Here is a 17964-nt window from a genome sequence, read left to right on the forward strand (position 1 = left end):
ATACAGCAAACATCTCCTTACTATCCGCGAGCTGCCTGTCCCCTGAACACACTGTAAAAAAAAAAGCGGTCTCTGTAGACAGCCTAGGGTCCACACACGCCAACAAAAGCAAAGTGGTCCAACCTGGACCATGCAAACATACACAAACCGTGTTCCAGTGTTCAGCCAATAACAGACAAGAAGGATTTTTTTTTTGGGGGGGGGGGGCGTAACGTCACCCAACATCGCTTAGAGCACCTTTAATTTCAACACCCCTAACATCACACTTATTCTTTAAAGATACACTCTGTTATAAGTGTAGTGCCACATGTCTGCATTTTGACTTTGTTTTCCTTTACTATAGTGAACATATTCCATTACTCTCAATGAGCTGGTCAGTGTAATTTCCCCATATTTTGACAAAACAACAATGTAAATATGGTGAGAGGACCCCCCCCATGTTTTCCACTCTTCCTTGTCTCCTTAGGGCAGGGTGCCGTTCATCGTGCCAGACAAGGTGCAGTGGCCCCAGCTGTGTGAGGCCCTCGACATGAAGTACAAGGCAGAGATGCACAGTGGGCGTGGCCTCTCAGAGGATAACATGGTCTTCCTGGCACAGAAAGCTTTCACAAGCAGCAGCAACAACCCTGGGGACTTTGGCAACATAACTATATCCTGGGCCCAGTTCAACCGGGTGAGGCCAGCTCGTTTTTTCACAGCTCAACAGCTGAATGTAAAATTTGGACACATTTGCACTGTAAGAAAAAGATGTGCTCTTACAGAGCATGTCCTTCTCATTCCAAATGCTCCGATACACACACATGTAACCCTCTAACATAATATGAAAAAACACTTGCAGTGCAGTAATTAAAGTGTTACACCCCTTTAAACTCCAATGCTTGGTAAAGTGGTGAAAGAGACATCTCATTGTATAATATAAATACATAAGTATATATATTATTAACTGTAAATAATTGTCTGAACAGAGTAGTTGAATGATACATCTTATTATAGATGCACAAATCTTTCTAATAAGTCTAATGCACATTGACATAAACCAAATAAAAGTTATGCATCTTATCAATAACCCACATATTTAAGATGAGAGAAAAATACACCATAACTGGAAATACACAATGAGTGGTGTGAATCAGGTTATTACACACATAAACACAGAAAAAGCGTTAGTTATCAACCAGAGTAACCGTAGCGTCTTGTGTGCATGTTAACATACTGATGGAGTATGTTTAATTTGTAGGAGAGCTTACCTGGACGCAACTTTACCTTCTGGCAGTGGTTTGATGGAGTCGTAGAGCTCATGAAGAAACATCTCAAGCCTCACTGGAATGATGGGTAATGACTTAAGTTGAATTCTTTTGCGTGGAACTGTTTTATGTTGATAGCTAAGACAGCAATGTCTGATCCAGATAAGATCGGTTAAAGTGCCTCACGGTGGCGGTGGGGTTATGGTATGGGCTGGACATTGAACACAGATGCATTTTATTGATGGCAATTTGAATGCACACCGTGACAAGATCCTGAGACCCATTGTCATGTCATTCACCTGCCACCATCATCTCATGTTGCAGCATGATAATGCAAAGTTCCATTTTGCAAGGATCTGTACTCTATTCCTGGAAGCTAAAAAAAAAAATCCCAGTTCTTGCATTGCATGCATACTCACAATACATGTCACCCATTGAGCATGTTTGGGATGCTCTGGATCTGCGTGTACGACAGCGTGTTCCAATTCCTGCCAATATGGAGTAACTTCACACAGCTATTCAAGAGGAGTGGGCCAACATTCCACAGGCCACAATCAACACCTGACAACCTGACCAACACTGTATGAGGCAAATGGTCGTGGGTGCGTGCATCCGTCTGTCCGTCCGTCCTTCGGTCTCTCCCTCCGTGTGCCTGATTTGAAATGTTTTATTTTTTGTAAAGTTCCGGCTGCTCTGTGGTCTTCCTGTATGTGATTACCTGCCTGGCTTGACACATTCGCTGGTGTCTCGCGCAAGAAATAGAGGAGACGCCGAAACGATAGCTGCAGCGCACGGGCGGACGCCCAGTATGAATAACATGGGCGCTGAATTAAAAATAGCTCCGCTACGCGGCTGTACACAGCGCTTACGCGCCCGGTGTGTTTTCGTTGTTACTCTCCAGGGGCACGTGACCTCTAAAAAATATATGTATATCTATCCCTCTCCAACAACCTTTTAATAGAAAACATGGTAACTGTCTTTGCCCAGTCACGCTCCGAGATGACGTCTTCTGCTGTGTGCTTAAATGTGGTGAATTTACAGCTCACAGCATCTTAATATGAAATAGTGTCTCTCTCTCTGTTTGATATCTAGCGTTATTGCAGCCCTTTTTATCTTCAACCTTTATTGAAGTGCAGTCGTTAACTTTTATTTACAGTTTATTAATATCCAATTTCCAACGCTGTCCAAACTGCTCTGAATTCCAAACGCCAGGTTAATAGGATACCCAGGAAACCAAGTGTGAAGTAGATCAGATGAACGGTTCATGAGATATTTGACAGGCAACGGACATGCATGCACATACAGAGGTCCCCCAATTTATAGTTTATAGTTAGATGCAGTAGTACTCCCAAAGAACTGTAAACACACTTTGATGTGTGAAATTGGTGCAGTTCCCCTTTAATTCAAATAATTCAAATCAAATAAACAAATGCTGAAATTAAAACAAATTTTACTATATGCAATAGTTAGAACTATTCTTAAATGTTACTGCCTCTTTCAACAGAAGACTATATATTTGATGTTTCTCTGGTTAGAAAAAGGAGGCTTATTAGTAAAACTATTTGAATGTATTAAACAGGAAGTCTCATGTTTTTATCAACTTTAAGGAATTGGTTCTTAACACAAAAAAGTTCAACTTTATGTTTGTGTGTGAATATGTGTGTTTCTAGGGCCATCCTGGGCTTTGTAAACAAGCAGCAGGCACAGGACATGCTGCTGTCCAAACCCAACGGAACCTTCCTGCTGCGATTCAGCGACTCTGAGATCGGAGGCATCACCATCGCCTGGGTGGCTGAGAACCCCAACAAAGCAGGTACCAAACTTTTGTACTTTTAAGGCTCTCTTACACTGAGTGTGAATCTGAGGGTAATTCTTTCTAAGTGATTATTCCTTCATTAAAACATCTAATGAATGAAACACTTTGAAAATGTTTTGTTCTGCTGAAATGCAGCATTCATTTTTTTAGCTCCAAGTTTAATTTTATACTGTAAATATCAGCCCTTAATTCCACTTGTGTGCTTTTATGTGACAAAGCTTGTATATAAGTCATCTTAATCTCTGCTACAGTATTATGTTATGCCTTGGTAAATACAGTGACTGTAATTTGGGGTTGTTTCTGTCTTTGGCTAGGTGAGAGGCTGGTCTGGAATCTGTTGCCTTATACAACCAAGGACTTCTCCATTCGTTCCCTGGCTGACCGCATCAGTGACCTGAACCACCTTCTGTTTCTCTACCCTGACCGGCCCAAAGGCGAGGTCTTCGCCAAGTACTACACCCCTCCGCTCTGTATGTATCTGAAACATTTGTTTGTATTCAGATCAACACTGAATTAAAGTTGAAATGATTCCGCAATGTTTTTTTTTTTCTCTCTCTTGCAGCAAAAGCAGTGGATGGATATGTCAAACCACAGATCAAACAAGTTGTGCCAGAGTAAGTAATTTTTCTATTTTCTAAAACTGTCACAGGAAACCTAAATCACTTCAAACTGACGTTTCTGAAGTCTAATGTGGATTCGGCATTTGAATCCCAAAAAGACGATGCAGCACGCATCCATCTCAATCACTGAGGGCTGATGAACAGTGCATTCAGAAACTACTAACTTCTCTTGATCATCTTTGAGATGTTTCTACCCCCTGATTGGAGTACAACTGTGAAGAATTCAATTGATTGGACATGAGTTGGACACACACCTGTCTACTGTATATACATTCTCACAGATGACAATGTATATCAGAGCCAAAACCAAGCCATGAGGTGGAAGGAACTCCCTGCAGAGCTCAGAGACAGTGTGCGGAGACATAGATCTGGGGAAGGCTACAAAAACATTAATGCTAGGGTGACCTCTAGCTCACCCAGTAGAGTGTGCGCCCCATGTAGGCTGAGTCCTTGGCAGCGGCCGCCGGTTTGAATCTGACCCGTGCTCCTTTGCTGCATGCACTGTATACATGTCATTTCAGTTTGGGTTTGAGTAACTGCACGATATTTCCAAAAGTTTTGATGAATTATGTTTATAAAGAATTTAAAAAACATGATTGCGTTGCTATGAGCTGAAGAAAAGACCAACAGCACAGTTAACACTAGTTACTAATTTGTGATTTTGACTGTCCTGTAGCTTTGAGTAATTATTTTTAGATGGTTGTTTGTAGTCAGTTGAACCCATAATTAGGTCTGTAGAACCTGTAAGGGTCAACTCGTAGGATGGTGTGAATAATACTACAAGTATTGTTGTTATGGTTAAATGCCATTTAATGTATGTATTAAAGGTGTCCCAATTTACATTTTTGACAGACACCTGCAAGCCAATCAGAAATGTGTTTTTCTTAATATAATATGTCATTATTATAAGATGTGGTCAGTCAGCAGGGCTAGACATGAGATCATGGACATATCAATTGCTGAAATAATGTGTGGCATATGTCTCTGGTAGATTCACCACCCCGAACCCTGAACCCAGTGGAGGAACTCCTACGTTCATGGACCAAACAGCTTCTCCCTCTGTGAGCCACCCCAACAACTTTGGTGTCTACCCTTCTATGTAAGCCCACTTGTTTTTATATTTATTTACCAAAGATAAGACCCTGTTAACACTATACTGAAAGGGGACATTATTCCTTCAAAAAGAGTACTTTTGATACTTAAAGTACATTTTGATGACAATACTTGCGTACTTTTGCTGAAGTTAAGTTCTAAATGCAAGGCTTTTACTTGCAGGGAGTATATTTATTTTGTTGTGGTATTGCTGCTGCTCCTTAAAATGGCTATAATCTATATTTTTATGATGATGTATTAAATGACACTGGGAAGACAATGTGAAAGGTGTCTCGTAGTGATGAACCTACAGAAAAGTAACACCCGAATCTGCATCTCTCGACTGTACAGAGCTTTATTGTGACTTTCAGCTCATTGTTTAGCTGCGCTGCCTTTAACTTTACTGTTTTGGTTCACTCTTACCGCTCTTTTAGCGTTGCTTTCAGCTACAGCGGGCAGCTGTTTTGAGAGAAAAAGCTAACTCTAAAACCCTACTGTATGCTACCTGCTCAGCAGCAAACAGCAGACAGACACAGTTAACCCTCTGGGGTCTTTGGCTCGCCTGGTTTCCTTGTGTAATATTGCTTGTATAACCTCAACCCTGTAATTAGGATATGTGTGCTGCAGGGATGTCACATGAAATGTATAAATTGTTATGTGACCATAAAGACAAAACAAAATGGAAATTGAATCTCAGAAATGTATTGTCATCACACAGAGAACAATAATGAACAAGATTTTTGGCTTTTGAAAATTGTTCTCCCACGTCTTGGCAATTGGGGGAAACAAAAATAAACACTGTGACTAACAAACAAAAAAAACCTACACTTATCTTATCCAAAAAGTTAGTTGTGCTCTCATCTACACATCCAGGGCTGCCTGAATGACCAGCAGCTCTGCTACACACACACACACACACACACACACACACACACACACACACACACACACACACACACACACACACACACACACACACACACACACACACACTAGAGTACATACAAGGCCCACCTGCTTTTATGAAGTTTGTTATCTATTGGCTGAGTGACCTGCCTTTCTGCTGACATCACTTCCTGTTCACTTCCCTGTCAATAAGTCACATAAAATATGTAAAAACTAGTGCTGTCAATCGATTATAAAATGTAATTAAGTTAATCACAGTAATGGGCTGTGATTAATCACGATTAATCACAAATTTAAACTAATTTAAAATTGACTTGTAAACGTGCAGTGTAGAAATAAATAAATGCATGACTCAATCATTAACATTTAATAAACAAGTGTTCACTAACAATCTTCATTTGTTGAGGCATCCATATGAAGTGCAGACATATTTAGCAGTAACCAACAACTGTTACAAAGTAACTACATGGACAGTATCTCATCATCATTCTTCTATCTTCTTCTTTTAAACCACGGAGCGGAGTTCACTTCACGGGGAAATGGTGTTCCTAGGGAGTGTTTTAATCCAAAGCACCATCTTTTTCATAAACTTAATGTTGTCGTTTTGGTGCCTAAACTTAACTTTCGTTGCCGCATAACGGTCACTTTTAGTCACCTAAACTTAACCGTAATGACTGCTGAAACGACTGGCAGCTCGCGGTGCTGTGTACTCAAAGCTCAAAGTCACCTATTCTCAGGTAACGGAACCAGCAACTACTGCTGATACAGAGGAGCACCATGCGGAGCACCGTAGTCGGTGTCGCAGAGCTCTGTAGCGGCTAAACACATCTGCTAACTGCCGCTGATACGACCGAAGCGATAACAGGAAGAGGTTGGGGTCAAACTTGAAAAAAAAGGTTACTTTACGCTAAAAAAAATAACGCGTTAATTTTTTTAGATTAATGAAATAATAACGCGTAATTTTTTTACATTTTTTTTTAGATCACATGCGGTAACACATTAACGTTGACAGCCCTAGTAAAAACCCAAAACAAACGATACATCCATTCTCAATAAGCCCTGGTTGAACGCCTTTTAATACTATCCAAATATTTGAATGAGATACTATAGATTTATTTATTACATTTACGCTTATATATCATTATTTTGGCTTGTTCGTTCCACATTTAGTATATGTAGTAGCGAAAGAAACACATTTCGGGTGCTACCTTATATAATAGTAGGCATAAATCTGACAGGAAATGAGGATGTCAGCAATGGCGCTGGGTCACATCCATAGACTATCACTGCTAGTGCATTTGGAGATCTATAGTCAGGAAGACGGCCTCTTGATTGGTCCACACACTCACTCCACTGAATTCCGAGAGTCAAAATGGCGACAAACAACAAATTGAGACGTTTTCATGCCGACAAATGCTTCAAGGCACACAAAAAGGAAGCCGCTAGGATGACGGAACGCGGAGATATATCGTTTCGTGTAATATCATAAATGATTCATTACATTCATTACATGACTTTATTATGGATTTATTGTACAAATGCTGCAAAAAGACACTGCAGTTCCAGTTGGATTACGAAGCTACTGGGCTACAATTGCAAGAGAGACTTCGTTGAAATGCAGCAGATCTCAGCTCCCAGATGAAAAAAAGTAAGTCTCTACACTGTATTGATCTGGAGTAGGGATGTCAATGATTAACCGTTAACTGATAATAAGAATTTTGACCGATTAGTACGATCAAATATTTATTAAAACAAAAATAAAAGTTGTTAAAACAATGTTTTGCATTGTAAAAGAAAAATAGGCTGTATGATCTATTTCTTAACTGCTAGTTATCTTAGTAGCGTTTTAAGCCGCTCTTTTTTTCTTCTACGTTTTGTGGCTCTCTGCTGGACACACAGTGGAGAGCTACGTGACACATGCTACTAAATCGATGAGGACTGGCAGGTTAAATCAGCCATCGCACACACAGAGCATGCCAGGCAGACACACAGCTGTCAACCTCTCAGTGTATGCAGTGTGTGCGTGCATGTGTGTCATAAGTCTCACATTGCCAGACCTAAGGAACTTGTTTTGGTGGAACATTTGCACCTCGCAAAAGAAAATGCCAAAAAACTTGTCATTTTCAGCATGTAGCTTGCTAGCTCAAAGTTTGTTGTTGTTTCCCGAAGCAAAGGGATTTTGAGAACGGCAACACACACAGAGCGGAAGGTGAGTGACAATAATGTTTTTGTATCGGGCAATTATCCTGGAAATATACTGTTGTTGATCCAGACTAGTGTGTCGTATACAACATAATAGTCGACCCCAGAGGGTTAAGGCTCGGACATACCATCAGCATTCCGTGTCAGCGGACAGCTACGGACTTGTAGCAGATCTGCTGTTTCATTCATACTACAATTGAGGGTCTGCGTCGTTCTGACGTTCCACGCGTGCACATTTCCTGATCCACACTCCATTTCAGTTGGTGGCACCAGGAGTTCAACTCTATTTTGCTGTCTTTGTATTTCTTTAAAGCTCCCATGGCATGAACATTTCACTTTATGAGGTTTGTTAACATTAATATGAGTTCCCCCAGCCTGCCTATGGTCCCCCAGTGGCTAGAAATGGTGACAGGTGTAAACCGAGCCCTGGGTATCCTGCTCTGCCTTTGAGAAAATGAAAGCTCAGATGGGCCAATCTGGAATCTTGCTCCTTATGAGGTCATAAGAGGAAAGGTTACCCCCCCTTTCTCTGCTTTGCCCGCCCAGAGAATTTGGCCAACCGATGAGAGAGAGGGAGACATCATGGCTTTAAAATGAGCAAAGTGGCAGTTGGTCAAGGCCACACCCCCCCCCCCCTCTCTCTTCCTCAATAGCTACAGACACAGAAATGGCACATCCTAAGGAAAGCTCATTGTGGGACTGGCTCTAGTGGCTGTAATTCTGCACCAAGGCTGAATTTCGGGAAAGAGACTTCAGATACAGTATTAGGGGACCACTAAGGCCTATATAAAAGAGACTTCAGATACAGTATTAGGGGACCACTAAGGCCTATATAAAAGAGACTTCAGATACAGTATTAGGGGACCACTAAGGTCTATATAAAAGAGACTTCAGATACAGTATTAGGGGACCACTAAGGTCTATATAAAAGAGACTTCAGATACAGTATTAGGGGACCGCTAAGGTCTATATAAAAGAGACTTCAGATACAGTATTAGGGGACCGCTAAGGTCTATATAAAAGAGACTTCAGATACAGTATTAGGGGACCACTAAGGTCTATATAAAAGAGACTTCAGATACAGTATTAGGGGACCACTAAGGCCTATATAAAAGAGACTTCAGATACAGTATTAGGGGACCACTAAGGCCTATATAAAAGCATCCAAAAAGCACCATGTCGTGGGACCTTTTTAAAGACGAATTCTATAAACGTGGGGAACGGCGATACGTGTAAAGTATGAAGCGTGCTTTAGAGACTAGCTGGTGAAAATAGTGGAGCATATAGCTCCTGTGTATATAGCATGTCAGATTTGATGCTGGATAGGACGTCCCACATTAGTATGCTATACAGGTTCTGGTGTGGATCAGTATAGAACCACCTCCAGCCAGGTGACCGTCCCTGAGGCAATTTGGCTCTATAGCGCCCCCTATCAGTTTTCAAAGTTAAAGCCACCTCCTTTAACTTTCACGTAGAAACATGAAATTTGGAAGGCATATGAAGCTTATCCAGACATACAAAAAAGCCTCGTGGTCCCACCCCCTAAACCCAACAGGAGGCCTGTTGTATTGAAATACATTTGCAAAATATGGACAATTTTGACCATTTTTAGGGGTTGTACTTTAACAAACTCCTCCTAGAGATTTAACCTGATTGACATCAAAATTATTGAGTATGATCTAAAGACCTTGGCGAAGCTAAATTGCAAAGCTTTTTAGTGCATGCCAAACAGTGTGGGCAGGGCATTGCGTTGATTTTTCATGTTTCACCATGATACAGGAAGGGGTTAGTAACTAGACTTAACATTGTCCAATTTGCACCAAACTGTATAAGGGTCCTGGCCTGAAGACATATACGTCATATATCAGTATTAAGATATTATCATAGCGCCCCCTAATGGCAACAGGAAATTACAGTCGTTACACTGTCATGTCCTCTACCTAATGCGTGTACCAGATCCACCTCAAATGTGTTCAGGAAAGCCTTAAGACCTTGATGATGCTTCATTTAGAACCGTGTCATTTTTTGTTGACCATGGCTGCATGGCGAACTTCGATGTTACATCACGAAACAAAAAGCTGTTGTATCTTCAACATACATTGTCTGATCTGCCCCAAATCTATCATACATTGATAGTTCAGGCCTGGAATAAATCACATGGGTGTCAGGCCTGATTATGGTAAATTGGCTCAATAGCGCCCTCTACAAAATTGTAAAGAAGTAGCCCCTGCAGTGTGTTTCACGTAGATGTATGAGATTTGGTATGCATATGTATCATGTCCAAAATTACAAAAAAGCCTCTTGGAGCCATACCTTAAACCCAACAGGCGGTCAGCTGTATTAATATTAATCTGCAAATTATGGATGATTTTGACCATTTGCAGGCTACTTTAACGAACTCCTCGAGATTTAAACCAATTGACTTTTAAATTGGTCAGTACAATCTAAAGGCCTTGCCAAAGCTAAATTGAGAAGGTTTTTAATATGTTTTATACAGTGTTGGCATAGCAGGGTGGCGAATTTTGATGTTCACTCGCCAAATAGGAACTAGTTTGTAACTACACTGTACATTGTCCAATCTGCTCTAAACTGCTTAGGCTTCATAATGGTCCTGGCCTGAAGACATGTACACATCAATATTGAGTTATAATGGTATAGCGCCCCCTATTGGCAACATGAAGTTATAGTCGGTACACTTTGATGTTCTCTACTTAAGACCTTGATGATGCTTCTATTTGAAGATTGTGATTTTTTTGTCAAAGGGCGTCGCCATGGCGGCACAGCGAACTTTGACGTTACATCTTGAAATAGATAGTTGTTGTAACGTAAATGTTCAGTCTACTCCAATTCATTCAGACAAGATGTTAGTCCAGGCTCGAAGTGAATCACAAGGGTTTCCGGCGTGATTAATGTAAAGTGGCTCAATAGCGCCACCTACAAAATTTCAAAGAAGTAGCCCCTGCAGAGCGTTTCACCTAGACGTATGAGGTTTTGGCTGCATATGTACCATGTCAGACTTCTAAAAAAGGCTCCAGGAGACTAACCCTATACCCAACAGGAAATTAGCTATAAAATTCATGTGTAAATGATGTATGATTTTGAGCATTTGCTTGCTTCTGAAACTTACTTCTCCTACTGATGTAACCTGATCGACTACAAATTTTGTCCGAACAATCCATGATCTTGCTAAAGCTAAATTGTGAAGCATTTGGCCGTTTGTGCAATAGTGTGAATGAGCAATGTGACCATGTAATGCGGCAAAATATGTAGCTGTGTGTAACTCAAGTGTACATTGTCCAATCCTGGCAAATCTTTGTTGTGCTTTGTTAGAGACCAGGCCTGAGGATGAAGGTTAATCAGAACTTCCCTAATGTGGTTAATACATCTACAGCAACATGATGTATAGTGTGTGTTCTCTAGGGCCACATAGTGGACACAGAAAGTGGTACATGCTAAATCTAATGCACTTTATAAAGGGAATTCAGGGGGCTTTCACACCTACCTCATTGGGCCAGACTTTTGGGTTTGATCCAAACCAAAATTACAGGTGTGAAACCTCCCCCGTACCACGGTCCGGACCAAGCAGCAGAAATTTGGTCTGAACAAAAGAGGTAGTCTCGGTCCGGATCAAACTGAACCATGGTCCGCTTTGTTTCTACTGTGAAAGCATTTCTGGTATGGTTCAGACTTTCGGACCAAGTACAGGAAGCTCTGGCAGGCTATCTTTGTGTTAGAAGACTGGGGAAGCTCCTTTAAGGAACAGCTCAGTGTTTAGTGTGTAGGTGAGAGAGGGTAACGGTGTCTGGCAGTCACAGAAATGCAAGGATGCAGGAACAGTTGAAAAAAACAACCATAAGTTGTTTCCAAAACAAAAATATGGAAAAGTCATTTTCACATATGGAAAAGTTGGGAGACTTTGATTACTTACATTGTAGCATTACATTTAGTAATTTTGATGGAGATGAATATAAGATTACACAGTAATGTAGTAATTCTGAAGTTTCTGTCTTACTGAGGGAGTATTTAAAGTCTCGCTGGCGGTGTTATGTTTAGCTGATTTTCAATGTAAACATAGATGCTTACCTAAAACATTAACCCACACCTCAGCACAAAAACAATGTCGGTATGAGCATACTGCAGCAGGGTACTTAGGTGTTTGTGTATGAATGTAAGTATGTGTTAACTTCCTCCCTCGAATTTGGCAGGATGTGAGCAATTTGGGCAGTACTGTTTAGAGATGCACCGATTACAACTTTCTAGGCCGATTCTGATTTTCTTTGAGTTAGGCCAGCCGATACCGATTTTAGCCGATTCCGATTTCATTTTTTTCTAACCTCTTTACAGCACACACACATATTTATTTTCTAGCTTTTCTTTAATAGAACATTTTGCATTGAACATAGAAAAATGTTTTAACAGATAATGGATCACTATAAAATACAACTATATAAATGACTCCAGGTGTGGGAAATTCACACACATCTAAAGTGCAACGTTAGAACCATTTCCTTCTTTTCACATCCATATCCAACAAAAAAAATGTGATTTGGATTTTTAGTGTCGTCCCTCCACGCCCTACTTTCTCCTTGCAGGTGTTGCATATTGCAAACTTGTTATTTTCTGCACACATGCTGAATGTATATATATATATAATAGGGCTGTTGGAACGAATTCCGAAATTCGAATATAATTTGAATATTAAAAAAATCAATACTATTCGAATGCTAAAATTACTGTTCAAATATTGCTTTTTTTATGAATTTTTTAAATGTTTTATATGCAATCTTGCCTTTCTCGTGGCTTTGGCCTAAACGCATGTGAAAATTAAATGCTTTTGTTTAGTCTGATGAACAATAAAGTTTTTGAATTGTATCACAATCGTACATGTTCCCTTAATACATACATCCACGCGGTATCATCATCACAATACTATCAGAAAGGGCGGAAAGCGACCTGAGGGCACACCTGACAACGTTACACCCTGACAAGCTAGGCGATCTGTCTGAGGAATTGCTGCTAAAAACGGGCAAGAATGACTTCTTTCTGTCTCCTCATCACGGGGCTTACCAGCTGTCCGCCAGGCGATAACGGACAAACTGACACGGTTCAAATGTAAAGATATGAGACCCATCAACATCACGCAGGGGTCTGGATTTAAATATTTTATTCACGAGCTTGAGCCAAGGTACATTAAAGTTGACAAAGTCATTCATTTTGTCCCGCTGTTTGATTGTTAATAAGAAAGCGATCACCTGTTTTCAAAAGTTAGTTTTGTAATGTTAGTAGTCCCTCTAGTGGACAGAATGTGTAACAACAACCACATGCTGATAGTGGCATTGGCCATCCATAAGCCTGTGTAATATCGTAAATATTAATAACAGGATGAATTTGAGCATTTAATATTCAAATATTATTTGAATATTATTTGAATATTAAATAAAATAACAAATGGAATTCGAATAGTATTATAGAGGAAGATTGACAAGCAAGTTGAACGCTGCAAGGAAAATCCCCTGTATTTATCCATTTCTTTAAGGACAATTATATTTTACTAATGTTGATTTGAGGTAATATTTCTGGGTTTATAAGAATGTTTTTGTTATTTTGAGTGTACTTTGACCAACTACATTCACTATGTCCTAGCTGATATTAGTGAAATAGGTTGTAGAACATCCATCAACAAAAAAACAATAATTTTCCCATGAACCTCCTTCATGAAAGTGTGGCCTGTGTCTCTGCTGTTGTCCTGTCAGGAGTGACACCATGTTGGATGCAGATGGAGATTTCGACCTGGAGGACACGATGGACGTGGCCCGCCACGTGGAGGAGCTGCTCCGCAGGCCTATGGTCAACCAGTGGAGCAGTCCGCCATCGGGAACCTGAAACCTGAATCTACTGCACACCTTCAGGTCTTCTCCATCTTATTTAACAGAAACGCCCACGACTGCAACCAAGGCAAAACATCTCCTGTGTTAATCAGTTAATCAGTCACTCTGGCAGATGCACATCACATTTCAGTTTTATAGCCATCTACTTGCCATAGTGTCCCTGTAGAGAAAGTAAACCTACCCTCAAAAGTCAATGTTAACAACATTTGACAGAGGCAGGCTGTTGATGTTCTCTCCTCGTTTCTCAGGGTTAATGTGTTGGTTTGGGTCAATGGGTTTTAGACTAAAAGACATAGTCACGTTTTCGGTAAGCTTTGCAATTTATATATGCCTAATGAGCTTTAAGCTGGCAATAGGAGACTTTTGCATTTAAAAAAAACAGAGTAGACAAACTTGCTTATCTTAAAAATGATTTGAACAAGGATGAGTTTATTACTTTTTAAGTTGTAAGAGAATTATTTGATTTATTCTTAAATGTTACATTATCTGGTTTTATGTACTGAAAATTTAATTTTAATTCTGTCATTGCTATTGTTGCGTTCGTGGTGGTGCTTTTTGTATAATATTTTATAGAACCGCCAATGTCATTGTTCTACTCTGATTTAAAGCAAAATGTTCAAATGTCATAAATGCCATATTTGGTCTCATAAAGCCGATAACTGCTTATTGATTTTAACACTTCCACAAATTAGTTTTTTTGTCAGATTGAGTTTAAAATATATTTTCTGGTATAATATGATAATTTTAAGTGATATTTTGTCATTATTTTTACCTTGCATAATATCCTAATATCTATGAGAACAAGGAATGCATCCTAGGGGTAGTAAATATTGGCACATTAAAATGGCAAAATCATTCTCATTATCACTTACCAATGTCAGATAACTGAATTTACTAAATACAGATGTTGTAGTCTAGTAAATGCTCGGTGCCTTGGTGAATGCTTAGCCTGGAAACCAGACCAATATAGCAGCTCATGTGTCATTTGCTCTGCCAGATTCATCGGGTCCCCCACCCATTCAAACAGATTTTTGAAGAGCAACTGGACGGACCAATCACAACCGTTTATCTCACATGGGGCGGGTTTTAGACGTCATGCTTGAACGCAGTTACAGAACGTAACCGGCATTCTCCGTCCAAAACAGACCAAGCACCGCCCTAACTTTCATGTGTCACTCAGAGCAATGTTGATTTGGTGGTAGATCTATTCAATCGCGTCTAGAGGCATTTTGGTTTGCTTCGTTGATAATGCCCCTTGACAATCGAAAATTAAGTGAGAGGTTCAACAATAATACACATTTGCTTATAAGTCTGGCTAGAATGTTTGTTTGTTTGTTTTGGTCATTTAAATTTTAAGCATGGAAATATTGAAAAGATCCCTGACGGTCACCAGTTTTTACTGGCATTTGTTTACCCAAAGTACTTAGAAAGTACTGATTCATTTTATTTGTGTTGAAGGTGTACTCCAGTGATTTAGTGTTTCACTTTCATAAAGTTGGGAGATTCAGGAGGGGAAGATTTTTTTTTTTAAAGTTGTGAAAATCAATTTACCATTGATTGCCAAAATTTCCCGACTTAAGTCCATTGTGTAGATCAAGCTCCGAAAACAATGGATAATGCAACTCAGTGGCATCTCTCTCCCCGGCATGCCCATATCTTTCAAACTCTACAACTCCAGTCCATTTATAGTGACACAGATTTAGGTGCCTCATTTCGGTGACACTTAAATGCCTGCGCTTCTCTCTGATGCTCCGAAACATGACCATATAGGTTTTCAAAATGGAACCCTAACGCCTTTGTGTATGCTGTCTAAGCTTACTTACCTGTCAGTGGATTTCTTTGGGAGAATGCTCATACCTCATACTTTGTAATACTTTTTTCAGTCAGAAGAGTTTGACCAAGTGTTCCAACACTGCTTCTGAAAGTGCCTGAGAACAATCATTGTATTAGATCTGCACCCTCATGATGGATGAAGTCATGACCAGGCTGAGGCTACATCTACACTACTACGTTTTCATTTTTAAACGGTGTTTTCAAACAAAAATGATCTCCATCCACACAAGTGTTTTAGCTCCGTAGCAGAACTAATCTCCGTCCACACAACATGTCTGAAAACGCATATCTCATGACCATTTGCATACACTGGTCAGTTCCAAATGTCTCAGTTTTGGGGTCTAGAAAACGCTGTTAGTAGTTTGAGAACATGAGGCGTAAACGCAAAAGATATTCGTTTTTAAACCAAAACGTAGTAGTGTAGCTGTAGCCTGAATCTGGCTCTGCATATAAAGCTTTTCAAGAGTCTTAGTAATAATCTTCAGTATATCAGTTTTGTTTCTGTGAAGCTTTTGTGTGGAGATACAGAGGCTCTGTAGATCTGTCTGTGCCTTGTGGATTTTTAAGGGACAGCACTGTCCATACAGGACATTTTAAAGCCATTGCCATTAACTCTGCACTATAACTAGCCTGAACCAAGGAATGCCTAATCCCTTGTAGAAAACAAGACTCACCCAGAATGAAAGTTAACACAGTAAACCTCAAGAAAACTCGCTGTGAAATAAATGTAGAGGAGTCAAAATCAATCAAATAATACCTGATGACTTGAGTGTATAGGGGATACAGTGGGGCAAAAAGGTATTTAGTCAGCCACCAAAATCCCCTCAAAATGAGAAAAAGAAATCCAGAAAACCACATTGTAGGATTTTTAATGAATTTATTTGCAAATTCCTCTGGAAAATAAGTATTTGGTCACCTACAAACAAGCAAGATTTCTGGCTCTCACAGACCTGTAACTTCTTCTTTAAGAAGCTCCTCTGTCCTCCACTCGTTACCTGTATTAATGGCACCTGTTTGAACTTGTTATCAGTATAAAAGACACCTGTCCACAACCTCAAACAGTCACACTCCAAACTCCACTATGGCAAGACCAAAGAGCTGTCAAAGGACACCAGAAAATAGAAGACATACAAGAACACTAATAATCTCCCTCGATCCGCGGCTCCACGCAAGATCTCACCCCGTGGGGTCAAAATGATCACAAGAACGGTGAGCAAAAATCCCAGAACCACACGGGGGGACCTAGTGAATGACCTGCAGAGAGCTGGGGCCAAAGTAAAACCACCTTCCATCAGCAAGGGCATTGAAGATGAAACGTGGCTGGGTCTTTCAGCATGACAATGATCCCAAACACACCGCCCGGGCAACGAAGGAGTGGCTTCGTAAGAAGCAGTTCAAGGTCCTGGTGCGGCCTAGCAAGTCTCCAGATCTCAACCCCATAGAAAATCTTTGGAGGGAGCTGAAAGTCCGTGTTGCCCAGCGACAGCCCCAAAACATCACTGCTCTAGAGGAGATCTGCATGGAGGAATGGGCCAAAATACCAGCAACAGTGTGTGAAAACCTTGTGAAGACTTACAGAAAACGTTTGACCTCTGTCATTGCCAACAAAGGGTATATAACAAATTATTGAGGTGAACTTTTGTTATCGACCAAATACTTATTTTCCACCATAATTTGCAAATAAATTCATTAAAAATCCTACAATGTGATTTTCTGGAGAAAAAAAAATTCTCATTTTGTCTCTCATAGTTGAAGTGTACCTATGATGAAGATTACAGGCCTCTCTCATCTTTTTAAGTGGGAGAACTTGCACAATTGGTGGCTGACTAAATACTTTTTTGCCCCACTGTACCTTTCTAACTATCATGCTACTTTTGCTTCTTAATAAATAAAAGCTGAAACACAAATGTATTAACAAAAGCGAAAAAGCACTTTGTTGCAGTTATTTGATGTTTATGCTAATGCAGTACTTCTGCTTGTCTTTGAAGCAACTTCATGTATGTTTGTCTTCAGTGTGATTCACTTGTCTAGCTTGCTGCTGCCGTGTGTTTGCTGGCTTCTGTACAGCCTGTGGCCTATTTGGGAACTTTGTATTTACTTCCACATTGTGCCACTTTTTTCTGGTTTGATGTTGGGATTGAGGACTTGAAAATAAAAAAAAGTTTTTGTAAATCATTCCCCACTGTGGTTTATTGTTATTGATTTCTATTTGTCCCCTGTTCCATTTTGTTGTCTCTTCAGAGTCCAATATGACATTAATGACATATGTTTTGCTACATAACACCGCTGGCCACTACTTTGCACATACAGTGGGGAGAACAAGTATTTTATACACTGCCGATTTTGCAGGTTTTCCTACTTAC

At 40.1% G+C, this 17964-nt stretch overlaps 1 protein-coding gene across 3 annotated transcripts in view; it reads left to right on the plus strand.

Annotated features, from left to right (window-relative positions):
• The window catches only part of LOC144536118 (signal transducer and activator of transcription 5B-like), a 61012-nt gene that overhangs the window by 27760 nt on the left and 15288 nt on the right, over window positions 1-17964 (plus strand). For 2 of the 3 annotated variants that reach the window (XM_078279064.1, XM_078279065.1), the window contains exons 13-18: window positions 467-673; window positions 1238-1332; window positions 2915-3057; window positions 3375-3530; window positions 3623-3674; window positions 4672-4779. In XM_078279064.1, the coding sequence (XP_078135190.1) occupies window positions 467-673; window positions 1238-1332; window positions 2915-3057; window positions 3375-3530; window positions 3623-3674; window positions 4672-4779 (761 nt within the window). Of the gene's footprint in view, window positions 1-466; window positions 674-1237; window positions 1333-2914; window positions 3058-3374; window positions 3531-3622; window positions 3675-4671; window positions 4780-13633; window positions 17779-17964 lie in introns of those variants that run through there. The other variant, XM_078279066.1, reaches the window with a different exon arrangement.

The sequence above is a fragment of the Sander vitreus genome, chromosome 21 (genome assembly GCF_031162955.1).
Source record: "Sander vitreus isolate 19-12246 chromosome 21, sanVit1, whole genome shotgun sequence".
Lineage (NCBI taxonomy): Eukaryota > Metazoa > Chordata > Actinopteri > Perciformes > Percidae > Sander > Sander vitreus.